The following is a 27500-nucleotide window of genomic DNA, read 5'->3' as shown; positions in this document are numbered from 1 at the left end:
CTTTTGGTCCTCTAATGCAAAGCGGGGATCTTCTTCTGTGCAAATCTAATTAAGACTCCCATTGCCTGATTTCATACCGTGGGGGTCTGGGTACGAGTCTGTGTATTATGGGTTATGGGACTCAACACCCACATAGCCAGAAAGAACACACCGAACTTTACAACATTATCAAGTTTGGTGTTAATCAAGCTAATATAAGGAAAGATACAGCCATTCAAAAACTCCAAATTTTACTAAGAAATGTATGGAACGCCGGACGTGACGGACGATTTGTCCGGCGTTCCATACATTTCTTAGTAAACTTTTTAAGTTTTTGAATGGCTGTATCTCGCCTAATATTAGCTTGATTAACACCAAACTTGATAACGTTGTAAAGTTCGGTGTGTTCTTTCTGGCTATGTGGGTGTTGAGTCCCATAACCCATAATACACAAACTCGTACCCAGACCCCCACGGTATGAAATCAGGCAATGCCCTCTGAGTTAAAGCGAAGCTGGAGGTAACTTTGTTTTTCTTCAAACCTCAATGCTTTTCAAATATAAACGCTACCTAGTCAGCGTATGAACGATGTAATTTTCATATGAAGAGCACTGAGGTTTGCATCTAAAGAGAGTCAACTTCAGCCTTGCTTTTTTTACTGAAAGACCAGGTCACTAAGCACACAGTTGTAAAATGGGCTATTACATACTAACGTCAAGACAAAGCTTTAAAATCAAACTGGTTAACCATGGAGATGACATTTGTGGATGAATAAGGCCGCGCCCTTGTTCACTGACATGAGATAAAATACATCTTCACGTTCTTTGACGAAGATATACAACTTTTGCTTTGGTTTCGTTTAGTAAATCATCCGAATTTGCTATTAAAAAAATGTAACCGATAAAAAGTTTATATTCATATGCTGAACTGTGTTCTATCTTATGAGTTCGATTTCTTTGCGAATTCTCTGTTTAGGGGTGGAAGCTGAAGGGAAGAAGAAACGTTTAACGCAGACTGAAGGTAGCCCCCCACGACTCAGCATTGAGCTTCCAAAGACAGGTGACCTTCCAAACACTAGTAAGGAATGGAGCGATGTTGAACTCCCGATTGACATTCTGTTATTGACCGTGGAAGACTGTGAGTTCTTAAGCTGTTTTGCTTATCTGGATAAGCCTTTCAAGAGCTACCGCAAAGAGATTGGTCCCGTGTACTTTGGTGCCATGGATACAGGTGTCCAGGGAAAGCTGAAAATTGCGATAATAAAATGCTCCAAAGGTTCTGCAGTTCCAAGTGGTTCCGTAACAGTCCTAAAGAATGCAGTCCGGATCCTGCGACCTAAAGCGGTATTTTCCGTGGGCGTCTGCAGTGGTTTAGCTCCTGAGAAAGCCAAACTGGGAGATATAATTGTATCTTCCAAGTTAACAACACCTGCCTATAAAACTCCCGTGAGCAGAGATATCGGCAACCTCATTAGACATGCAGCTGATGGCTGGATTCCACCTTTGGAAAAGTCAGATGAACGAGAAGTGAAAGTGCACAGTGAAGGAGATATTTTGAGCCATCCACAGGCAGCTGGTGTTGAATGGAGCTTTGAAGACATTATTCAGCAGTATCCTGAAGCCTTAGCTGTTGAGACGGAAGGCGAAGGTAGGGGTTTAACCGTTTTCTTGTCTCCTCTTTTTAATAAATTTTTAAACTGTACGTGGCAAATTCAAATGTCTCCCTTCCATTTGCTGATGTCATTCAATGTCTTTGATTGAGTCGGGGGAAGGGAGCGGAGCATAATATTAGGCCTTCCACCCACCCTTCCTAGTTCCTCTAGACAAAGATTTAGTTGGAGGAGCATACAGTCGACTTCGGTTTGAAGGAGGGCGTTTCGCCCCGCTTATTTGTAGCGTCACAGTCATGATAAATCATGCAAAGAAGCACATGGTTAATGCAGTTGCTTTGTTGTTGCTCTTGCTGTGGATGTTAAGGGAACTAGCCGCTTTCAAGTTCTACCCTCGATGTATTGAATACTTCGTGGAACTTATTTTTCTTCGCAGTTCGGTTTTGTTGTTAACGTATCTGTCTTGTTTGTACCTGGTGTTTGTTCAAGCGCCAGACATCGCCACTCTCCTATTGTACAAGATTCTGTTCAACCTTGTTTGTAAACACACTCAAAATAACACTGTGGTATACGCTCACTAGAAGGGTTCCAATTATGTCCCGATATACTTGACTACGCCTATCAGTTTGGAAAAGAAGACAATTCTAGCAATATAAACAAAAGCCGCATCAACAAATAAAACAAGACGTCGAAAAAGGTCAAATGGAAGAGTGGAACGCTCTCCTGTTAGCAGTGACAATCTTTCTCTTATTGGCGTCCACTTCCTTCCTATTGTACGCTTTCTTGGGCAGTTTTTATGCTAGTGCCAGCTATCATGATCACCATACATTTTGTTGATCGTGATAAATCAGTAAACAATGTTTACAGTTATTGCTAAAGAAGAATCGGCGCTAGCTCTTAGCACACAATAAAAAAAAAGTAGTCAGTAAGAGAGAATTGAAGCTTGTAAATTCATGTTTCTTTGTCCAGCCGTGAATACCATTACAAAACTTCCAATATTAGAGAAGTAGCTTTTTATTTGCACGGCTGAAAATTCATTCATACTACCAAATTGACATTTAATAATTTAATAGGCTTCATTTTTGTCAAGAATAATTTTACGCTGAAGGTTTTCAAACCATGTATAATCCTCTTTTTATTTCTGTTTTAGGCGTTTTCGGAGCAGCTTACGATGGCAAGATGGAATGGGTGATAGTGAAGAGTATTGCTGGTTACGGAGATCTCAGTCAATCTTCAACTGATGACTGGATGTCTTTTGCCAGCACTATGGCGGCTTCTCTTGTAGCAAACGTTTTGTGCGACCCTGTCATTTTCCAAGATTGGCCGCACTACAACACAGGTAAATGTTATATCGCAAGAAAAACCGGCTAAAGATCTATATTAGTCTGTCCTCGAAACGATCTCGGAGAGTTCGTTTTGAGATTATACTTAATCACATGTAACAGATTCAAAAAGAAATAAATAAATAAATAAGATGCAGTTTCTGCTTTACAGAGAATTGGCGCTTTACTTGTACAAAAATCAATTAGCCTTTATATATTGTACTAACAAATTGCCAAAACGATTCTTAAACAAGAACATGACAGTTCTGGATGGGCAATTAATTCAAATTCAAATTTTTGACCTTAACGTGCTGTCGAGCCCAATCTTTGGGGGCGTCAACATTAAGAAAAACAAGACGGCTCACGTATTCGCGCATATCTGACACATTACAATGCTGCATTACATTAATCATTATTTATTTTTGTTCTCCAAAGAAATGCCTGATCAATGGACGCAAACTGAAGGCAGTACGAAGGAAAAGCTTGGAGACATGGACGGTAAGATAACAAGTTGCTCTAATTTGGAACTTAATGAAGGACGTTCAGTTACTTTAATCCTTAGAGCAGTGTTAGAGGAAAGGGGCTAAGTTAGGTCAGGAAGTTCATACATCAATGCGCACTGATTTAAAGCAACATTACATGGCTAATTACACAAAGTTTGATTTCTATATTACTGCGGCAAGGCATGAACCTTCAAATAGTTTTTTGTCCCCGTCCGATCTGCGATTCTGCGAACGGGGACAGGGCTCATAATAACATTAGCAGGCCAATTGTACTTGGTAAGAGAATTTGGTTGTATCTTTGTCGTTTCTTTAACGTCTGAAAGATGTTTCCGAAATCGGTCTGTCTAGTCTCCGTTCTCTTTTATCAATGTATAACGTTTTGCATAAAGTTCCTTTTTTGTTATAGATAACCATTAGCGAAGGTGCATGTAAAATGATCAGAGATTTTACTAGATCGCTCGGGTCTCAAAATGTTATCGACGTTGTGAATGAAAGGGCAATGTTTGCTTCTTGCGCGCTTGTTAAACACACTCTATTCAAAACGTTATACATTGGTGAGACAGGAAGAAGATTAGACGACCGAAGGAATAGCATTTTGCGTACATTTTGCAGACATTGAAAGAAACGAAAAAAACTGCATTCAAACCAGTCGTCCGACATTTAAACCTGCCCATCCATCCTCACAAGTAGATGGCAATCTGTGGCATCCCTCTACATCATGGTAACAGAGAAAACCAAAAACGTTTAGAGCAAAAAAAAATGGCGACTGTTTCAAGGGTCACCAGCAGTCATTTTTAAGACAAAAGCCATTTCCCCCCCCCCCCCCCCCCCACCAATCTACCCGATATAGACTCCTTTAATTGTTTTGCCCAGGTAGCCCCATTCTCTCTCAAACATTTATACACGGCACAACGAACTCGCTTTAAATTCGGCGCGCTCTTAGCTGAGAAGAAATTCATTAGCCCTAGCGTTTTGTTTGGCTTCCTGAAGCAAAGTTTTCCTGAGGACATCAATAAGTCTAGTGAGGGAAGAAGTCTTACGAGTGCAGTTCCTGCCTCGTCTAATATGCTTCCTACCTGAGTAGTCCCGTTTTGAGCTAAACGGGTAAATTTTAGTTACTCGGGTTTGGACTAAGGCTGGCATATTTTGGGCTTTGCTTGAGGAGGTGACAGTCTTTGGCTTTAAAAAGTAGCTCTTAGGGATGATTTCTAGTCGGGCAAGATTAAATTATCGGGAATTTTCAATCTGGCCAAAGAAAACCGCCATAATTGTGTTCCCCGTTCCAATCTTTTTGTCAACATCCGGGACTTAAAATTATATGGCCAAACACGAACAAGAAATGGCAAGGATTTTCTCTTCAAAAAGCGTGAGTTTGAAAAGCTATTCGATTATTTTTCGCCGTTATAACTGTAGCGTTGTTAGGCCAGTGATCGATTAGTCGAGAAGTGCGATTTGGGGTCGGATTTCCGGACTCAATGTCATAAATAATTTCCAGATGTCGTTCGGCGTGATTCGTTTCGATTTGTAAATTTAGAATGGAGACGGAAAATCAATTTAGAACGCTGTCTTTCTCCGATTAAGCCGATTCTGTTGTAGAAAGCTAGACTGGACCGCTAAAAGGCCGGGTTTTGGGTGAGATTTAAGATGCGTTGGCGCCGTTAATAATTGCCAAATGTCGCACTTGTTTTGTCAACGCATAGGCCATGTTTCATGTCAGTTCAAATGCCAGTGCTAGTGTCATGTCCAATTTCAAAGACAAACCTTCTAGACCAGGTCTGTAGTATTCTTTGACCTTGCTTTCTTGTGATGAGCCCTAATTAAAGTCATGTTCTGGACTAGCATATTCCATCAGCCAAGAAAGTCTCAAAATGTGGTTAATTTCTGAGGGTATGTTCTTACAAATCCAGACAGATATTACAATGATATAAGTGGAATGATGAAAAGATAGGCTTTTCTTGCTAGCCCTGCTTTTGTAAATCACAGTTGTTTTGTCTAACAATGTAACTGCTGTTAGTAGAAGGGCTTAAAGCCTGAACTTTACAGGTTATTTCAGGATACGATGAATGCAAGGAACTAGTTAGCCCAGTGCTTTGTGTGACTCATAAACTGACATGATTTCTTACCTAAGCGATAACTTGTGGAGGCACCATTTCCTCTTTTTTGGTTACTACAGTTTATCTTGAAGTGATTAACTATACAAAGAAGAATATTAAGCCGTTCTGAACAATTTGAGCCTAAATACTAATAATAATCAAACGCAAATAGCTCCCCGGAAGGAAAAAATTGAGTTTGAAGGCAAAACTTACTAGGTCTAGCATGTAGCAGCTCAAGTCGGGATAAGCTCACTTACATTGACGGCTAATATCTATCTGGATTTTAAACACCATACCTGCACTTAACCTAAACAGAGAGAAAAATTTCTGCCTGACTTAGGCTTATCTCTTTACGTACGTAGTTTTTATTCTTCATTTTATGGTGTTATGATTCGGTGTTTTTTGTTTGTTTGTTTGTTTGTTTGTTTTGTGATGCGAATAAGTCGAATTTCTGCCAGAAACACATACTACAAGAATGAATACATATGTTCCAGCTAAGTTTACCGTAGATGATTTAAAACCGCCTCTGCAAGCTGCAAGCCCCACTCTCTAAACAACACTCCTGATATGGACATTTTGTGCTTAACCTACCCTCCACAACATCCATGATATTTTTTCCCATAAAAAAACGGTCGACTGCAGAGGTCACCACTGTAATCCAAACGGGAAAAAACATAACCAGCACTCTTTATTATAAACATATTTCAACATTACACCCATCTGGCTGACTTGCGCGCAATTATCTAAGTCGCTAGCTGAGACTCCTGTTAATAATTGCTGTTGTTTCTCCAGGTGCTTTTAATCCAGTTGTATTTATTGACGGATTTCGCCAACTCTACAAAATCCGTGAAGGATGGCTTGCACCCTTTCCGTGGTGTGAAGAGTTTCGATTCGATCTTGATAACATATTCACCAGGCTCAAAATGGTCAGCAGGAAGAAAGAGAGAGGAACAAAAACTGACAAAATCGTTAACATGCCTGCCATTTTCAAACCACACGAAGAGCACCCACAGCCGAGAACAGTATTAATTGAGGGAAAGCCTGGAATGGGAAAAACAACATACTGCAAGAAGCTTGCATACGACTGGGCCACTAAAAAACGAGAAGAAAAAGAAAAAGATTGTTTCCCGAAATTCGAAGTAGTACTGATGCTGACATGTCGTGATATCAAGTCTGACCTGTGGGAGGCCATTGATGATCAACTTTTACCTTTAGATGTGAAAGAAGAAGAGAGGGAGAAAATCTTCGAGTTTGTTCGCCACAATCAGTCAAAGGTTCTACTGATTCTTGACGGATTGGATGAGTTGCCCACAGCTAAATTACCGATGTTTAAAGAATTCATTCAAGGCAGAATCCTTCCAAAATGCCACATAGTAGCTACAGCACGGCACGAGGCTGGGATTAAGGTACGGGAATGCTCCGACACCCTCCTGGAGGTCGAAGGATTTACGGAACAAGGTGCCAAAGACTTTATATTCAAGTATTTTAGATCCAATGAGGATTTGGCTCAAAGACTCTGGCGCAAGATAAGGGACGACAAACAATTAAGGGACCTGACCGCAATTCCCTTAAACACAGCACTTCTGTGCCTACTTTGTGACGACTTCAAAGGTATTTTCCCGGAAAGTAGGACTGAACTTTTCTTAGAAATAGTACAGTGTGTCCTGAGGAGATACAGGACAAGGAAAGGATTGCCAGAATCCAACAAAGATCTTACTGAAGTATACAGACCTGAATTAAAACAACTTGGCTCGATAGCGTTGAAAGGTTTGCATAACAATGACATGTACTTTGAGGATAGCCAGTTTCAAATTCAAAGCGGCGAGCTACCTGGATTCGAATTTCTGTCTGTTCAACCCGGAAGCAGCAAGCGAAGACCAAGTCAGTGCTATGGCTTTCTTCACAAGAATTTCCAGGAGCTGTTTGCAGCCTTTTATCTCTGTTGTCAGCTTCTCGATGGAGAAATTAGTCCTGACAGCTTGATTGCCGACAGCAGATATTTTAACGATCTAAAACAGGTGCTTCTTTTCACATGTGGTTTGCTAGCTATGCAGAGCAAAGAAATAGCGGCTGCCCTTATGAAGAGTATAACAAGTCAAGTCAACAGTGGAACGAGCCGTGATTTCGTTGTTGCATTGGAATGCATTAATGAATCTAAGGGAAAAGAGAGTGGTTTGTACAAGGCACTGGCAGGTCTTGTTGGCTCCCTTCTTAACCTTCAAGAAGTTGATCTTTCCAACGCTTTCTTAGACCATGGTCATGCTGCTGTACTAGCAGAAGTTATCCAAACAAATTCTACGCTGAGAAAACTCAATTTGACTGGCAATGACATTGGTGATGATGGGGTTGCCGCACTGGCAGAAACAATCAAAACAAATTCACCGCTGACAGAGTTGAAATTGTCTTTCAGTGGTATTGGTTATGATGGTGTCGCCGCATTGGCTGAAGCAATCAAAACAAATTCAACGCTTACAGAGCTGATTTTGGATGGTAATACTATTGGTATTGAAGGTGTTACCGCACTGGGTGAAGCAGTCAAAACAAATTCAACGCTTACTGAGCTGAATTTGTTTGGCGATAGTCTTCGTCCTGATTATGTTGCCGCATTAGCTGACGCAATCAAAACAAATTCAACGCTGACAGAGCTCAATTTGTTTGACAGTGGTACTAGTTATGATGGTGTTGCAGCACTGGCTGAAGCAATCAAAACAAATTCAACGCTGACAAAGCTAGATTTGTCTTACAATGATGGTCTGATTCGTAATGATGGTGTGGTCGCACTGGCTGAAGCAATCAAAACAAATTCTACCCTAAGAGAGCTCAATTTGTCTGAGAGTAGTACTGGTTATGATGGTGTTGCAGCATTGGCTGAAGCAATCAAAACAAATTCAACGCTGACAAAGCTAGATTTGTCTGACAATTATGGTCTGATTCGTAATGATGGTTTCGTCGCACTGGCTAAAGCAATCAAAACAAATTCTACCCTGAGAGAGCTCAATTTGTCTGAGAGTGGTACTGGTTATGATGGTGTTGCAGCACTGGCTGAAGCAATCAAAACAAATTCAACGCTGACAAAGCTAGATTTGTCTGACAATAATGGTCTGATTCGTAATGATGGTTTGGTCGCACTGGCTGCAGCAATCAAGAAAAATTCTACCCTGAGAGAGCTCAATTTGTCTGACAGTAATACTGGTTATGATGGTGTTGCAGCACTGGCTGAAGCAATCAAAACAAATTCAACGCTGACAAAGCTAGATTTGTCTGACAATAATGGTCTGATTCGTAATGATGGTTTGGTCGCACTGGCTGAAGCGATCAAGACAAATTCTACCCTGACAGAGCTCAATTTGTCTAACAGTGGAACTGGTTATGATGGTGTTGCAGTACTGGCTAAAGCAATCAAAACAAATTCTACCCTGATACAGCTCGATTTGTCCGGCAATGGCATTGATCATGATGGTGTTGCAGCACTGGCTAAAGCAATCAAAACAAATTCTACCCTGATAGAGCTCGATTTGTCCGGCAATGGCATTGATCATAATGGTGTTGCAGCACTGGCTGAAGCAATCAAAACAAATTCAACGTTGACAGAGCTGAATTTGTCCGGCAATTATGGTATTCATAATGATGGTTTGGTCGCACTGGCTGAAGCAATCAAGATAAATTCTACCCTGAGAGAGCTCAATTTGTCCGGCAATGGCATTGATCATGATGGTGTTGCAGCACTGGCTGAAGCAATCAAAACAAATTCAACGTTGACAGAGCTGAATTTGTTCGGCAATTATGGTATTCATAATGATGGTTTGGTCGCACTGGCTGAAGCAATCAAAACAAATTCAACGCTGACAGAGCTCAATTTGTTTGACAGTGGTACTGGTTATAATGGTGTTGCAGCACTGGCTGAAGCAATCAAAACAAATTCAACGCTGACAAAGCTAGATTTGTCTTACAATTATGGTCTGATTCGTAATGATGGTTTGGTCGCACTGGCTAAGGCAATCAAAACAAATTCTACCCTGAGAGAGCTCAATTTGTCTGAGAGTGGTACTGGTTATGATGGTGTTGCAGCACTGGCTGAAGCAATCAAAACAAATTCAACGCTGACAAAGCTAGATTTGTCTGACAATAATGGTCTGATTCGTAATGATGGTTTGGTCGCACTGGCTGCAGCAATCAAGAAAAATTCTACCCTGAGAGAGCTCAATTTGTCTGACAGTAATACTGGTTATGATGGTGTTGCAGCACTGGCTGAAGCAATCAAAACAAATTCAACGCTGACAAAGCTAGATTTGTCTGACAATAATGGTCTGATTCGTAATGATGGTTTGGTCGCACTGGCTGAAGCGATCAAGACAAATTCTACCCTGACAGAGCTCAATTTGTCTAACAGTGGAACTGGTTATGATGGTGTTGCAGTACTGGCTAAAGCAATCAAAACAAATTCTACCCTGATACAGCTCGATTTGTCCGGCAATGGCATTGATCATGATGGTGTTGCAGCACTGGCTAAAGCAATCAAAACAAATTCTACCCTGATAGAGCTCGATTTGTCCGGCAATGGCATTGATCATAATGGTGTTGCAGCACTGGCTGAAGCAATCAAAACAAATTCAACGTTGACAGAGCTGAATTTGTCCGGCAATTATGGTATTCATAATGATGGTTTGGTCGCACTGGCTGAAGCAATCAAGATAAATTCTACCCTGAGAAAGCTCAATTTGTCCGGCAATGGCATTGATCATGATGGTGTTGCAGCACTGGCTGAAGCAATCAAAACAAATTCAACCGTGACAGAGCTGAATTTGTTCGGCAATTATGGTATTCATAATGATGGTTTGGTCGCACTGGCTGAAGCAATCAAAACAAATTCAACGCTGACAGAGCTCAATTTGTTTGACAGTGGTACTGGTTATAATGGTGTTGCAGCACTGGCTGAAGCAATCAAAACAAATTCAACGCTGACAAAGCTAGATTTGTCTTACAATTATGGTCTGATTCGTAATGATGGTTTGGTGGCACTGGCTAAGGCAATCAAAACAAATTCTACCCTGAGAGAGCTCAATTTGTCTGAGAGTGGTACTGGTTATAATGGTGTTGCAGCACTGGCTGAAGCAATCAAACCAAATTCAACGCTGACAAAGCTAGATTTGTCTTACAATTATGGTCTGATTCGTAATGATGGTTTAGTCGCACTGGCTAAGGCAATAAAAACAAATTCTACCCTAAGAGAGCTCAATTTGTCTGCGAGTGGTACTGGTTATGATGGTGTTGCAGCACTGGCTGAAGCAATCAAAACAAATTCAACGCTGACAAAGCTAGATTTGTCTGACAATAATGGTCTGATTCGTAATGATGGTTTGGTCGCACTGGCTGAAGCGATCAAGACAAATTCTACCCTGACAGAGCTCAATTTGTCTAACAGTGGAACTGGTTATGATGGTGTTGCAGTACTGGCTGAAGCAATCAAAACAAATTCTACCCTGATAGAGCTCGATTTGTCCGGCAATGGCATTGATCATAATGGTGTTGCAGCACTGGCTGAAGCAATCAAAACAAATTCAACGTTGACAGAGCTGAATTTGTCCGGCAATTATGATATTCATTATGATGGTTTGGTCGCACTAGCTGAAGCAATCAAGATAAATTCTACCCTGAGAGAGCTCAATTTGTCCGGCAATGGCATTGATCATGATGGTGTTGCAGCACTGGCTGAGGCAATCAAAACAAATTCAACGTTGACAGAGCTGAATTTTTTCGGCAAGTATGGTATTCATAATGATGGTTTGGTCGCACTGGCTGAAGCAATCAAAACAAATTCAACGCTGACAGAGCTCAATTTGTTTGACAGTGGTACTGGTTATGATGGTGTGGCAGCACTGGCTGAAGCAATCAAAACAAATTCAACGCTGACAAAGCTAGATTTGTCTTACAATGATGGTCTGATTCGTAATGATGGTTTGGTGGCACTGGCTAAGGCAATCAAAACAAATTCTACCCTGAGAGAGCTCAATTTCTCTGAGAGTGGTACTGGTTATGATAGTGTTGCAGCACTGGCTGAAGCAATCAAAACAAATTCAACGCTGACAAAGCTAGATTTGTCTGACAATAATGGTCTGATTCGTAATGATGGTTTGGTCGCACTGGCTGAAGCGATCAAGACAAATTCTACCCTGACAGAGCTTAATTTGTCTAACAGTGGAACTGGTTATGATGGTGTTGCAGTACTGGCTGAAGCAATCAAAACAAATTCAACGCTGACAAAGCTAGATTTGTCTGACAATAATGGTCTGATTCGTAATGATGGTTTGGTTCCACTGGCTGAAGCGATCAAGACAAATTCTACCCTGACAGAGCTCAATTTGTCTAACAGTGGAACTGGTCATGGTGGTGTTGCAGTACTGGCTGAAGCAATCAAAACAAATTCTACCCTGATACAGCTCGATTTGTCCGGCAATGGCATTGACCATGATGGTGTTGCAGCACTGGCTAAAGCAATCAAAACAAATTCTACCCTGATAGAGCTCGATTTGTCCGGCAATGGCATTGATGATGATGGTGTTGCAGCACTGGCTGAAGCAATCAAAACAAATTCAACGTTGACAGAGCTGAATTTGTCCGGCAATTATGGTATTCATAATGATGGTTTGGTCGCACTGGCTGAAGCAATCAAGATAAATTCTACCCTGAGAGTGCTCAATTTGTCCGGCAATGGCATTGATGATGATGGTGTTGCAGCACTGGCTGAAGCAATCAAAACAAATTCAACGTTGACAGAGCTGAATTTGTCCGGCAATTATGGTATTCATAATGATGGTTTGGTCGCACTGGCTGAAGCAATCAAGATAAATTCTACCCTGAGAGTGCTCAATTTGTCCGGCAATGGCATTGATCATGATGGTGTTGCAGCACTTGCTGAAGCAATCAAAACAAATTCAACGTTGACAGAGCTGAATTTGTCCGGCAATTATGGTATTCATAATGATGGTTTGGTCGCACTGGCTGAAGCAATCAAGATAAATTCTACCCTGAGAGTGCTCAATTTGTCCGGCAATGGCATTGATCATGATGGTGTTGCAGCACTTGCTGAAGCAATCAAAACAAATTCAACGTTGACAGAGCTGAATTTGTTCGGCAATTATGGTATTCATAATGATGGTTTGGTCGCACTGGCTGAAGCAATCAAAACAAATTCAACGCTGACAGAGCTCAATTTGTTTGACAGTGGTACTGGTTATGATGGTGTTGCAGCACTGGCTGAAGCAATCAAAACAAATTCAACGCTGACAAAGCTAGATTTGTCTTACAATTATGGTCTGATTCGTAATGATGGTTTGGTCGCACTGGCTAAGGCAATCAAAACAAATTCTACCCTGAGAGAGCTCAATTTGTCTGAGAGTGGTACTGGTTATGATGGTGTTGCAGCACTGGCTGAAGCAATCAAAACAAATTCAACGCTGACAAAGCTAGATTTGTCTGACAATAATGGTCTGATTCGTAATGATGGTTTGGTCGCACTGGCTGAAGCGATCAAGACAAATTCTACCCTGACAGAGCTCAATTTGTCTAACAGTGGAACTGGTTATGATGGTGTTGCAGTACTGGCTAAAGCAATCAAAACAAATTCTACCCTGATACAGCTCGATTTGTCCGGCAATGGCATTGATCATGATGGTGTTGCAGCACTGGCTAAAGCAATCAAAACAAATTCTACCCTGATAGAGCTCGATTTGTCCGGCAATGGCATTGATCATAATGGTGTTGCAGCACTGGCTGAAGCAATCAAAACAAATTCAACGTTGACAGAGCTGAATTTGTCCGGCAATTATGGTATTCATAATGATGGTTTGGTCGCACTGGCTGAAGCAATCAAGATAAATTCTACCCTGAGAGAGCTCAATTTGTCCGGCAATGGCATTGATCATGATGGTGTTGCAGCACTGGCTGAAGCAATCAAAACAAATTCAACGTTGACAGAGCTGAATTTGTTCGGCAATTATGGTATTCATAATGATGGTTTGGTCGCACTGGCTGAAGCAATCAAAACAAATTCAACGCTGACAGAGCTCAATTTGTTTGACAGTGGTACTGGTTATAATGGTGTTGCAGCACTGGCTGAAGCAATCAAAACAAATTCAACGCTGACAAAGCTAGATTTGTCTTACAATTATGGTCTGATTCGTAATGATGGTTTGGTCGCACTGGCTAAGGCAATCAAAACAAATTCTACCCTGAGAGAGCTCAATTTGTCTGAGAGTGGTACTGGTTATAATGGTGTTGCAGCACTGGCTGAAGCAATCAAACCAAATTCAACGCTGACAAAGCTAGATTTGTCTTACAATTATGGTCTGATTCGTAATGATGGTTTAGTCGCACTGGCTAAGGCAATAAAAACAAATTCTACCCTAAGAGAGCTCAATTTGTCTGCGAGTGGTACTGGTTATGATGGTGTTGCAGCACTGGCTGAAGCAATCAAAACAAATTCAACGCTGACAAAGCTAGATTTGTCTGACAATAATGGTCTGATTCGTAATGATGGTTTGGTCGCACTGGCTGAAGCGATCAAGACAAATTCTACCCTGACAGAGCTCAATTTGTCTAACAGTGGAACTGGTTATGATGGTGTTGCAGTACTGGCTGAAGCAATCAAAACAAATTCTACCCTGATAGAGCTCGATTTGTCCGGCAATGGCATTGATCATAATGGTGTTGCAGCACTGGCTGAAGCAATCAAAACAAATTCAACGTTGACAGAGCTGAATTTGTCCGGCAATTATGATATTCATTATGATGGTTTGGTCGCACTAGCTGAAGCAATCAAGATAAATTCTACCCTGAGAGAGCTCAATTTGTCCGGCAATGGCATTGATCATGATGGTGTTGCAGCACTGGCTGAGGCAATCAAAACAAATTCAACGTTGACAGAGCTGAATTTTTTCGGCAAGTATGGTATTCATAATGATGGTTTGGTCGCACTGGCTGAAGCAATCAAAACAAATTCAACGCTGACAGAGCTCAATTTGTTTGACAGTGGTACTGGTTATGATGGTGTGGCAGCACTGGCTGAAGCAATCAAAACAAATTCAACGCTGACAAAGCTAGATTTGTCTTACAATGATGGTCTGATTCGTAATGATGGTTTGGTGGCACTGGCTAAGGCAATCAAAACAAATTCTACCCTGAGAGAGCTCAATTTCTCTGAGAGTGGTACTGGTTATGATAGTGTTGCAGCACTGGCTGAAGCAATCAAAACAAATTCAACGCTGACAAAGCTAGATTTGTCTGACAATAATGGTCTGATTCGTAATGATGGTTTGGTCGCACTGGCTGAAGCGATCAAGACAAATTCTACCCTGACAGAGCTTAATTTGTCTAACAGTGGAACTGGTTATGATGGTGTTGCAGTACTGGCTGAAGCAATCAAAACAAATTCAACGCTGACAAAGCTAGATTTGTCTGACAATAATGGTCTGATTCGTAATGATGGTTTGGTTCCACTGGCTGAAGCGATCAAGACAAATTCTACCCTGACAGAGCTCAATTTGTCTAACAGTGGAACTGGTCATGGTGGTGTTGCAGTACTGGCTGAAGCAATCAAAACAAATTCTACCCTGATACAGCTCGATTTGTCCGGCAATGGCATTGACCATGATGGTGTTGCAGCACTGGCTAAAGCAATCAAAACAAATTCTACCCTGATAGAGCTCGATTTGTCCGGCAATGGCATTGATGATGATGGTGTTGCAGCACTGGCTGAAGCAATCAAAACAAATTCAACGTTGACAGAGCTGAATTTGTCCGGCAATTATGGTATTCATAATGATGGTTTGGTCGCACTGGCTGAAGCAATCAAGATAAATTCTACCCTGAGAGTGCTCAATTTGTCCGGCAATGGCATTGATGATGATGGTGTTGCAGCACTGGCTGAAGCAATCAAAACAAATTCAACGTTGACAGAGCTGAATTTGTCCGGCAATTATGGTATTCATAATGATGGTTTGGTCGCACTGGCTGAAGCAATCAAGATAAATTCTACCCTGAGAGTGCTCAATTTGTCCGGCAATGGCATTGATCATGATGGTGTTGCAGCACTTGCTGAAGCAATCAAAACAAATTCAACGTTGACAGAGCTGAATTTGTTCGGCAATTATGGTATTCATAATGATGGTTTGGTCGCACTGGCTGAAGCAATCAAAACAAATTCAACGCTGACAGAGCTCAATTTGTTTGACAGTGGTACTGGTTATGATGGTGTTGCAGCACTGGCTGAAGCAATCAAAACAAATTCAACGCTGACAAAGCTAGATTTGTCTTACAATTATGGTCTGATTCGTAATGATGGTTTGGTCGCACTGGCTAAGGCAATCAAAACAAATTCTACCCTGAGAGAGCTCAATTTGTCTGAGAGTGGTACTGGTTATGATGGTGTTGCAGCACTGGCTGAAGCAATCAAAACAAATTCAACGCTGACAAAGCTAGATTTGTCTGACAATAATGGTCTGATTCGTAATGATGGTTTGGTCGCACTGGCTGAAGCGATCAAGACAAATTCTACCCTGACAGAGCTCAATTTGTCTAACAGTGGAACTGGTTATGATGGTGTTGCAGTACTGGCTGAAGCAATCAAAACAAATTCTACCCTGATAGAGCTCGATTTGTCCGGCAATGGCATTGATCATGATGGTGTTGCAGCACTGGCTGAAGCAATCAAAACAAATTCAACGTTAACAGAGCTGAATTTGTCCGGCAATTATGGTATTCATTATGATGGTTTGGTCGCACTGGCTGAAGCAATCAAGATAAATTCTACCCTGAGAGAGCTCAATTTGTCCGGCAATGGCATTGATCATGATGGTGTTGCAGCACTGGCTGAAGCAATCAAAACAAATTCAACGCTGACAAAGCTAGATTTGTCTTACAATGATGGTCTGATTCGTAATGATGGTTTGGTCGCACTGGCTAAGGCAATCAAAACAAATTCTACCCTGAGAGAGCTGAATTTGTCTGAGAGTGGTACTGGCTATGATGGTGTTGCAGCACTGGCTGAAGCAATCAAAACAAATTCAACGCTGACAAAGCTAGATTTGTCTGACAATAATGGTCTGATTCGTAGTGATGGTTTGGTCGCACTGGCTGAAGCAATCAAGATAAATTCTTCCCTGAGAGAGCTCAATTTGTCTGACAGTGGTACTGGCTATGATGGTGTTGCAGCAGTGGCTGAAGCAATCAAACAAATTCAACGCTGACAAAGATAAATTTGTCCGGCAATTACGGTATTAGTGAAGATGGTTTGGTCGCACTGGCTGAAGCAATCAAAACAAATTACACGCTGGGAGAGCTGAATTTGTCTTACAATAATATTAATAATGTTGGTGTTTCCGCACTGGCTGAAGCAATCAAGACAAATTCTACCCTGAGAGAGCTCAATTTGTCTGACAGTGGTACTGGTTATGATGTGTTGCAGCACTGGCTGAAGCAATCAAAACAAATTCAACGCTGACAGAGCTGAATTTGTTCGGCAATTATGGTATTTGTAATGATGGTTTGGTCGCGCTAGCTGAAGCAATTAAGACAAATTCTACCCTGACAGAGCTCAATTTGTCTGATAGTGGTACTGGTTATGACGGTGTTGCAGCACTGGCTGAAGCAATCAAAACAATGTCAACGTTGACAGAGCTGAATTATTTCGGTAATTATGGTATTCGTAATGATGGTTTGGTCGCACTGGCTAAAGCAATCAAAACAAATTCTACCTTGAGAGAGCTCGATTGGTCCGACAATGGTATTGGTATTGGTCATGATGGTGTTACCGCACTGGCTGAATTTAATTTGTGAATTGAATTTGAATTGAATTTGTCTGACAGTAGTATTGGTGCACTGGCTAAAGCAATCAAAACAAATTCAACGCTTTCAAAGCTGAATTTTTCTGACTATTATATTCATAATGTTGGTGTTGCCGTAGTGGGTGAAGGAATCAAAACAAATTCTACGCTGAGAAAGCTCAATTTGTCTGACAGAAGTATTAGTGTTAATGGTGTTTCTGCACTGGCTGAAGCAATCAAAACAAATTGAACGCTTACAGAGTTGAATTTGTCTCACAATAACGGCATTGGTGATGATGTTGTTGTCTCACTGGCTTAAGCAATCAAGGGAAATTCAACGCTTTGCTAAACAAGGGACACTATCAATAGGAGCGAGGAAACGGGAATTATAATATTCAAGAATTACGGCGTTTTCTTGTTCGGTATATAGCAAGAAATGTTTGGCCGTTTTTTTGTTCGCTAAAATTTTATAGGGTACAAGAGTGACAGGCCTGCACGACTCCCTAGCGCGTTTTTATAGCGGAGCTCTCGCGCGCGCCGCCGGCGCGCGCAGCGGAGCCCCATAGCTAAGAGAATTTGGTAACCCGCAGGAGGGAGTGATAAACTTAGGCCTGGCTGCCAATGTAGATATCGGCGTTGAAAAAATTCGAGGTGTCCGGCTATCGTTACGTCACACGAACGCCAGCCCAGAAATTTCAAAGAGACACATTTTTTTGGAAGCCGTTTGTTTACCTAAAGCCCAATATTCCAAGTAGTCGATCCATAACAACACTATGAAAGAACTCAAGCTATGCTACATGCTATTCAATGTTAAGTATTCTGAATGCAATGCTGTCCAAAAAACTTGAAATTAAGGACGGTGCCTACTAATACCGAAGTATTTTTGTGCGGTTAATGACTATGCGGGAAAAGCAGATCTTAGCAAGGCCTATTGGAATCGAAAAAGAAAACTGGGGGTAACCAAGCATTTTTCAGAGATAATTAAGCAACAATATCTCTAAAAAGTGCCAAAATATAAAGCAATGTATGGGATTTTTTCCGAAATTGAAGCTTAATTTTTTTCTGAAAAATGCATGGTTACTCCCAATTTTCTTTTGAGACACCAAAGGCATTTGGTAAGTTCTGCTTTATCCGCATAGTTTTAAACCGCGCAAAAATATTCCTGTATTAGTAGGCACCACCCATAGGAAACCCGAGTATCTTGCGATGCGCAGAACGTATGCGCAGTAACAATAGTAGGCACCGTCCTTAAAGGAGAAAAATACCCAAATGCTGCGATCGATCGATCAGATGTCAACATCAAATTGTAGCAGATTGCGACCTTTCATGAAGTGTCTCTCACGAACCCAAAAATGTATAGCATAGAGACAAAAACATAAGCTTTACTGGTATGGCATCTTGCTAATTTCAGAAAAATTAAATCCTGTAATAATTTTATGGTATTCAAGCCCTGGCAAAAGAAGCAATCCTTTGAATTTCAAGTTTTCATAAATGAGCAGCCTATCCTTCGTGTTTCTGAGACCATGTTCTTGGGTGTTTTACTAGATGACAATTTGACCTGGAAATCTCATATATCCTTAACAGCAAATAAATTATCCAAATCTATAGGTATTATTCATAAATCTAGGTTTTTTCTCTCTACTCACTCCCTTCGTACTTTATACAATTCTATGATCCTTCCATATTTATATTATTGCAATTTAGCTTGGGCTGGTACCTATAAGTCAAACCTTCAAAGAATTGTAACCTTACAGAAACGTGCGTTAAGAATAGTAAGCAATTCCACATACATTGCCCATACTGGCCCTATCTTTAAGGAACTTAAACTCTTAAAATTTCACGATATCCATTCGTTTCAATTAGGTTTTTTTATGTTTTCATTCAAGAACTCTACACTCCCTTCCAAATTCAATAACTTTTTTTTACTGAATAGTCAAATCCATAATTATAATACTAGGAATGCTCAGTCCTTCCACTTGCCACTGTGCAGAACGAACACCAGGAAGTTTTCAATTTACTTTCAAGGTCCAAACTTTTATAATTCGCTAACTTCTGACATAACTAGTTCTCCCTCCTCCGCTTCTTTTAAAAGAAAGCTTAAAGAATTTCTTCTTTCTAGGTATTAACTTCTGTAAGGCTGTAATTCTTAACTAACTTACTTAATATGTGTGTGTGTACGTGTGCGCGGTCAAAGTTAATTTACCATAAGTCCATATTGTAATTCTAATATAAGATTAGTTAAGTGAGGAAGCCTGACTTGTTATAAGCCTCGTGGTTTCTTTCAGGTTTCCTCGCCATTTATTTTCTTTCTTCAATTTTTTTTTCTTCATTTTTTCTTCCCATCTGTAAATGTTGTGTATATGGCGAAATAAATATTGTATTGTATTGTATTGTATAAAAATGATCAGTGGCTTTAAACACCGTTCTTTGGAGGTTAATTGCGTGACAGCCGCTAAAACTAGCGAGAAAAACATCAACTAATGGGACAAAAATGCTCCTGTCGTAAACCGGTTAGGACCATTAAGTCGAATACCACTTGTTTAGTTCATATCTTAAGTAGATAATTGTATGCTTGTAGTTTAAACCACATAAAAAGGCCAAGAAAATGGTATATAACAAATCGGCGAGCAAAATGAACTGACGCGGAAATTCACGCGAGCTTCGAGCTTCCCTCTAAAAATATATATATATAAACAATTAACAATTTATGGAAACCATCGACTTTACAGAAGGACGTAAAAACTATTCTAAGATTCGGAGCAGACATACAGTATCAATATTGTAGCCTGGTAAGTGATCTGACCAATTTATTTTGTAATGTTAGCGTACATATAAACAAAACTAGCCGCAGTATGTGTCCTCGTTCAAGTCAACATTATCGTATTGAAACGCGAATTCTGTGAAAGACCAAAAACATTTCTTACGAAGGGCCTTTCGAACCAACATTGAGAAAAAGATGAAGTTCATATTTTCCAGGAACCGTTGGCATACGGGCACGGTTTTATAAAAAAATATTGCGATAAAATAGCGAGGAAAGTCCGAAATGTTTGTTTCCTCGGGCGTCCGCATAATTCATCCACTTATTATTTTAAATCTTTCCGTAGCAGCTTACTGATCTGTTTGACTACAATAAGCTCATTGAAGACAGATACGGACACACTAAGAAATGTTCCAGCACTGTTCTAAACGTGGATTTATAGTTCCCCGATTCTTTCCACATGTTTTTGTCAAAAAATGCATCTCCTCATCAACACACTATGTGCATCGTTCATAAGTGAATAAATGATGTCCATTTGGTTTTGCCCAGGCAATTCTGCAATGTTATCTTTATTTATTTACCGAGTAGGTCTGTCACTCAATACTGAGCATTTCAGACTGCTCTAAAAAAAATAATAATAAATAAATAAATAAATAAGATACAGCCATTCAAAAACTCCAAATTTTTCTAAGAAATGTATGGAACGCCGGACGTCAGGAGCCCATGGGCTCCTGGAAATGTATGGAACGCCGGACACACGTCCGGCATTCCATACATTTCTTAGTAAAATTTGGAGTTTTTGAATGGCTGTATCTTTCCTAATATTAGCTTGATTAACACCAAACTTGGGAATGTTGTAAAGTGCGGTGTGCTCTTTCTGGCTATGTGGGTGTTGAGTCCCATAACCCATAATACACAGACTAGTACCCAGACCCCCACGGTATGAAATCAGGCAATGTTTCTCCCGCCGCTAGTTGCCCTGCTCTTTTTCCCGCTGTTGAAAAGCAAAATTGGAGGAGAATAGAAAATAAAAATCTAAGGAAAAAAAATTTTACAAAAAAGCCCGAAAAAATGAGCGAAAAAGACGGCTCTAAAATTAGCCGTATTAAGCTTTAGCTGAAGTTAAACTGCGTATCGACAGTGCAAGAAATCAATATCTTGGAAACCAGCAAAGATTTGTCAACAAACTCCCATGGATATACTCGCCTCTTCTGAGAATAACCAGTCCTTTTATTTCACTGCTGATTTTTTCGTTCGTTTTACAACGCTAAGTGAGGGAAACATTCCACTTCAAGAGGAAAAATCCAACGTTTCGTCAAGCCGGATCGGACTAAAATGATTTCACTTCAAGAATCGGTTGCTGTTTATGCCAACTCTCCCTCCGGCCGCGAGTCGTATTTGTACTCTTTCTCCCATTGTTGGAAGTCAAAATTTGGAGTAGATTAGAAAATAAAACTCCAAGGGAAATAATGAACATGGACCGAAAAAACTGAGCTCAAAAGAATCCTGTGAAGTAAGCAGTATTTAGCAGTAAACGGCGTGTCAACACTGCAAAACAACAAGTTTTGTCAACAAAATCACATGAATATACTCGCCTCTTCTGAGAACAACCAGTCCTTTTATTACAATTCCTGATTTTCCGTTCGTTTTACAACATCAAGTGAGCGAAGCGTTTCACTTAAAGAGGAAAAATTCAACGATTCGTCGCGCTGGGTCGGAGTAAGATGGTTTCACTTCAAAGTTCTGATGACGTGCAAGTCGATTTGTTTCTCCCGCTGCTAATCGTCTTGCTGTTTCTCCCGTTGTCGGTTACATAACTTGACTTTGTATTTTGTTGTCTTCAAAATGTCTTTGTGTATTTCTTAAAAGCAACTTCCCGCCATAGTTAGTAGAGGGAGACGCTAAACAAACAAGGGTCGCAGCACGATCGCAGCACAGCTTCACACAATCTGACTGTTCCTGTGGTACTAATTGCGGTTGTTTCGCCCGCAAGTCGACTCGCCCGAAACAGTTTCTCCAGAACTTGCGTCGATTCGCACGACGGAATACACCGTATTCACAAATTCCATATGGATTTCATAATTAGTTCAAAGTTTTCACTTCGCGGCAAAATTTCCCGCTAACAAAAATAAATCAATTAAATAATATTTGTTACAAGTCGACATGTAGCTATTTGTCTTGAGATCATAATCAATCATCTTGTAGGTAAATCCCTAACATCTCGGAGAAACTCGGCACCTCAACGTAAGGACCTCTTTTAGTTTGTTTGAACAATTTTTACTGATTATATCCCCGCTCGTTTTATCGTGTAGGTCTTATAGTTATTTTTTCAAATGTAAGTTTTCCATTTTATTATTTTAAACATCGCGCTAGTACAGTCGACGTGAGTTCGGTCGAATCGACTTTTGGGGCGAAATCACCGCTGCGCTGCGTACGTCGTACGGACAGTCACATGGACGGACACAAGTGACGTCATAACCAAACCAAATTTTCTCGCATTCACGGGTTACCAGGAGGGAGTGATAAACTCGTGAGCACGGCTGATTCGAGGTCTCGGGCCATCGTGACGTCACGGCAAAGCGAGCGTGTAAATGCGAAGAATTCTCGAAAATAGCGGCCGGGTCGCTGACTGTGTCACTACTTAAAGCTTATTTTTCTTGATTATATAAGCGTGAAAATGGCTTGTCATTTGGTTAAGGAGACTTAAAATCTTGTTCTGTTGTTGGAGAGGTGAGTGAATATTTATTGTTATTTTAGAATCCTGCGGAAAGGCTTTTTGAAGCGTTTCGACTTGTCCCCCTGTATGAAAAATTGTGCCAGAAAGATTTGTTTGTTCGCCCGGAGAATTTTTTTTTCGACATAGATAGTATCAGTAAACTTGACACTCGACTCCAGAGTAGCTTATAATTCTAGCAAAATATCCAGTGTGTTAATAATGTCGAAGAATAAACGAGTAAAATGATCAGTGGAATTCGTCGAGTCAGTTTGTAATTTACAGTTAAGTTTGAATTAATCAGTGCGGTGCTAATACGATTTCCTTTACTTCTACATTTACGTACCCAAGTAAAGACCTCAGTTAAAAGAGACTTTTATCTCTTTAAGAAACTGTGTCCTCTAAGTGCTCGCTTTTGCGCTTCAAGTAACCAGTGTTTTGCTTCATGCTCTTTTTTGTTGTAGTACTGTTATGTAAGTGAGTTAAGAATCCTTTTTCATTTCAAGGAGTTGAGACCTAAGTTTCTTCGCATGAAGCTGTTTCATTAATAGTTACTCCGTAAAAACTAAATTCTTGACCAAGGGAAAGTAACTTAACAACAGTACATACAGTTGTAATCTTGTTTCTACTTTCTTTCCTAGTAGTATTGATTCGAGTGAAGAGAAAAGCAATTGCCTGATTTCATACCGTGAGGGTCTGGGTACGAGTCTGTTTATTATGGGATATGGGACTCAACACCCACATAGCCAGAAAGAGCACACCGAACTTTACAACATCCTCAAGTTTGGTGTTAATCAAGCCAATATTAGGAAAGATACAGCCATTCAAAAACTCCAAATTTTACTAAGAAATGTATGGAACGCCGTTTGTCCGCCGTTCCATACAAATTAAAGTTTTGTCAACAAAATCATATAAAATAACATACTCGAACTCGAAACTCGAAACCTAAAAATTTACTAAGAAATGTCAATGGGCTCCTGCGGAAGTGTGTCCGGCGTTCCATACATTTCTTAGTAAATTTTTAAGTTTTTGAATGGCTGTATCTCGCCCAATATTAGCTTGATTAACACCAAACTTGAGGATGTTGTAAAGTTCGATGTGCTCTTTCCGGCTATGTGGGTGTTGAGTCCCATATCCCATAATACACAGACTTGTACCCAGACCCCCACGGTATGAAATCAGGCAATATGGACTCTTTTAGAGGCGGGATAACATAAACAGCGGCCGATGAGAAATCATTTTACTCTGATCCGATCGACGCGACGGGACGTTGTATTTTTCCTCTTGAAGTGAAACTTTTCGCTTACTCAACGTTGTAAAACGAACGAAAAATCAGCAATGAAATAAAAGGACTTGTTATCGATCTCCAAAGAGGCGAGTATGTTATTTTATATGATTTTGTTGACAAAACTTTAATTTGCTGTTTTGCAAGATATTGTTTTTCTTGAAGTGTTGACGCTGCAACTTGTTTAACTCTTGTAAAAGCTACTGCCAACGTCAGAGCAGTCTCTTCTGCTCATTTTTTGGTCCATGTTTGTTATTTCCCTCGGAGGTTTATTTTCTTATCTCATCCCGTTTTGCTTCATTTAAAGAAAATTTGATTCTCAGGTAAAATAGTTAGTCTAACAAACTTCTTGCAATACACTGTGAAAACTACTGACAAGTTTTTTCTCGCAATATTTCTATCTTAAAATTTATTTGTGGCAATCTTTACAGAGAACAAACACAAATACTTAAAATAATAGAATATAAGGGCAAAGATTTAGATGTTTGAGTATTCTTGACTGAAAATCTTTTCAAAGAACGTTTTAAGCGAAGTGTGATTTCATTTTCATCAATACTATTAGCTTACGCAAAATATTTATTCGCTTGTTTGTGCATATTTTTTAAAGATCGTTGTTTAGTTCATTTGTGAACTGATTGCTACATATACACAAGTTCGCCTTGAAAAAGAATAATAACAACAGAAAAAAATATATCAATAGGAAGCTTTAGGAGGAAGTACCGGTCCTGAATATTAGCGAGCTCAAGATCCGACGACGGCGGGTGTCTGGGACGGCAAGCGGAAGTGAAATTATTTCCAGAATTACTTCCGGCTGACGTTGTTGTGAAGCTTCCCGCCGTTGCGGCCTTGTCTGTGACGTGAAGTCGACCATTTCGCCGTTGCGTCTAAAACGTGAGTAAACTTTGTAAAAGTAACACAATTTAAACTTATTTTGCATTTTGAGCGAAATTCGTTCGAAATTTTGACAGTTTATTCTTATTAGAGGATGTCTGTGAACATTCTGAGCAAAAACAAACGATTTGTGCAAGAAAATTTTAACATTCATTCGTTTGCCTTTCTCTGAACAGTTCACGATCGACTTCGTCATCGACATGTCCATCATGGCAAAGAAAGCAATCCAGTAAGTTTTACAGTGTTCTTATTTCTTGGTTTATTTCTTTAAAAAAAATGTCGTAGAGTTCTTCCGGTATTATATTGTGGTTCACTAGATTATTCCACTCGTCTTTTCTCGAGTCAAACAACAAGCCTTATCTTAGAAGGTAATTTTAATCAAAATCGAGTTTTCAGTAAGGCTTTTTCAGACAAAAACAACATTGTTGATTAGATGTGAAACATTTGCTGCTAGAAATTAATTGCTAAAAATACATTTATCATGATAAGTTTACGCCTGGATTATGCCATTTTTGATTTTATAAACAAACAAGACGGCTCTAATTTGCTCTGGAGAGTTCTGAACTGAACTTATAGACATTTCCAAGTTGTTGAAATAAAATTAAGTTAGCAGACTCAAAAATATTTCATATACACTTAAATAACGCATATAAGAACCTAACCATAAATTTCCGTTTAGATCTCTGTACATGAGTGCCAGTTGTAGCCTAAATTTTGAAACAGGTAATCATTGTACAACTTACATAATCAGAATTGCCTTCTGGACTGAGTGATCTGGCTAGGCATTATAATTATTATTGTGTTCTTTTAGGAATATTAAAAAATAGTTTAGCTTTATTTTATTGATATTTCATCGATTTAAAAGCATAGAGAAAAATAGAATAACTTGAAATATGGTTTGTATTTGCAAGTTAAGACTGAGACATTTAGACATGATAAATATGCTTATTTCATATAAACAATGGACAGTGCCAATTTTCCTCCAGCAACAAATTGAAAAACATTTTTTTCTCAGGAAAACAAGAAATCACATGGCCTAATTTCACAATAGACACCAGTAAGAATCTTCTGAGGCTAACATGGACAACTTCAGGTTCTTAAATGAGGTTTTACTGTATTTTAAAATCTGCATATCTTACTTTCTCAAAATGTAGATCTAACATGGAGTGGACAGAAGATCACGACCACTCTCTTTGTCAAGAAATTCTGGCTCTAGAACCCTTCAAAGCTAAGAAGGGAAGCATTGCAAGAGGACAAATCTGGGATCAGATTGCCAATAATCTTAACTCCTTGGAACTTCCACGATTTAAAGTTACCATGCAAGCGCTCGGTGAGAGAGCGTTACATGTTACTCATTGAAAAATTAAAGAAAAAGTTAAAAGAGGAGGAGAAGGCCAGCGGTATCGAGACCAACATGAGTGATGTTGAGAAAGCTTTGGAGGAAATACTGGAAAAGGAAGCTGATGCTGACAACACAAAGGAAATTGAAAAGAAAAAAGCAGATAATGCTAAAGCTGTGGAGATGCGGAATAGGGCAATGGAAAGCATGCGTTCAACACTGAAAAGGAAGGAGGGTGATGAAGTCAAGGATGTGGAGAATGTGCAACCTAAGCCAAAAGTCACAAGGAGGAGTGGTGGGGACACAGTGTCATATCTACGTGAGAAAAATGATATGGTTCAGAAGCGGAAAACTGAAGAACTGAATTTGCACAAGCAGCGCCTGGAAGTTGAGAGTAGAAGGCACGATGAGGCTCAAAAGCAACATCAAGATATGATGCAAATGATGGCCCAGCAAGTCCAGCAGCAACAGAATCAAATGCAACAGTTTCAGCAGATGTTTGTTGCCATGCAACAGCAGCAGTCAAAAATCATTTTGAAGCTTTTAGAAAAACAAACTAAGTAACATGAACATATTGAATGTAGTTGTAAAGGTTCTTCCCTGAGTTTTGTTCAAATTTTGAGGATTTTTTGTATGAATATAGAGGGTTTATTTATATGTAGAGGGGGGAGGTCAGGGGCTGTGGTGATTTATAAATTTGTCTGTGTATTTTGTTGGGAAGTCCCCCTCCTCCTCTACTCTACTTTGCACCCTCTTAGTAAACATAGATTTTGACCCTCCTTACACTAATTGTTGTTGTTGATACATATCACTTGATCTGAGTACAAACACTAGAGAATAAATTCCAATACTTTAACAGTTTATTGGCAGATACACAATGTTACATCTTGTTTATTAGTTGTGTATTTGTACATCAGTTAATTATTCAATTCGATTTTGGGTACAATTAATTTAAGTTGCCAAGAAAAATAATCCTGAAGGGTTGGTGGATCAACGTCAAAGAAATCTGAAGTGAAGTTGCCATACAAGGAAGTCATGGCATTCCTTAAAATCCCACATACAATGTACATCTTTCCCACTGCACTCAATGATATCTTTTGAGTTTTCTTAAAGTCAACAAATTTAAAATAATTAATAATGTCCCCAAAAAGCCACTCTACTGAAATGCGGACACTACTCATAGCCTTGTT

General features: G+C 39.9%; 3 protein-coding genes across 4 annotated transcripts in view; 2 read left to right on the top strand and 1 right to left on the bottom strand.

The window, feature by feature from the left end:
* Positions 1-18762, top strand: part of LOC146450131 (uncharacterized) — an 84899-nt gene extending 66137 nt beyond the window's left edge. Inside the window, exons 11-15 of the mRNA XM_085100699.1 lie at positions 954-1625; positions 2738-2926; positions 3345-3407; positions 6298-16678; positions 16726-18762. Coding sequence (XP_084956825.1) covers positions 954-1625; positions 2738-2926; positions 3345-3407; positions 6298-16678; positions 16726-17002 — 11582 coding nt within the window. The 3' untranslated portion in view covers positions 17003-18762. The remainder of the gene's footprint in view (positions 1-953; positions 1626-2737; positions 2927-3344; positions 3408-6297; positions 16679-16725) is intronic.
* Positions 18763-24857: 6095 nt separating this feature from the next.
* LOC146450130 (uncharacterized) lies at positions 24858-27168 on the top strand. Of its 2 annotated transcripts, XM_085100712.1 has the most exons (3): positions 24858-24971; positions 25148-25200; positions 26126-27168. In XM_085100712.1, exon 3 carries the CDS (start codon positions 26317-26319, stop codon positions 26872-26874), a length of 558 nt encoding a protein of 185 aa, XP_084956838.1. In that variant the 5' UTR covers positions 24858-24971; positions 25148-25200; positions 26126-26316; the 3' UTR covers positions 26875-27168. The 2 variants fall into 2 exon arrangements, with proteins under 2 accessions (XP_084956838.1, XP_084956837.1); XM_085100711.1 differs by having other exon boundaries at positions 24935-25200.
* A 59-nt stretch (positions 27169-27227) lies between these two features.
* LOC146450129 (uncharacterized) overlaps positions 27228-27500 on the bottom strand; it is a 1332-nt gene continuing 1059 nt past the window's right edge. Inside the window, exon 2 of the mRNA XM_085100713.1 lies at positions 27228-27500. This exon is cut by the window's right edge and continues 182 nt beyond it. Coding sequence (XP_084956839.1) covers positions 27228-27500 — 273 coding nt within the window.

This window comes from Pavona decussata, unplaced genomic scaffold, assembly GCF_977016875.1.
Source record: "Pavona decussata unplaced genomic scaffold, jaPavDecu1.1 SCAFFOLD_491, whole genome shotgun sequence".
NCBI classification, from domain to species: Eukaryota; Metazoa; Cnidaria; class Anthozoa; order Scleractinia; family Agariciidae; genus Pavona; species Pavona decussata.
The sequence above is the reverse complement of the archived record's forward strand: the minus strand, read 5'-3'. Positions and strand labels throughout refer to the sequence as shown.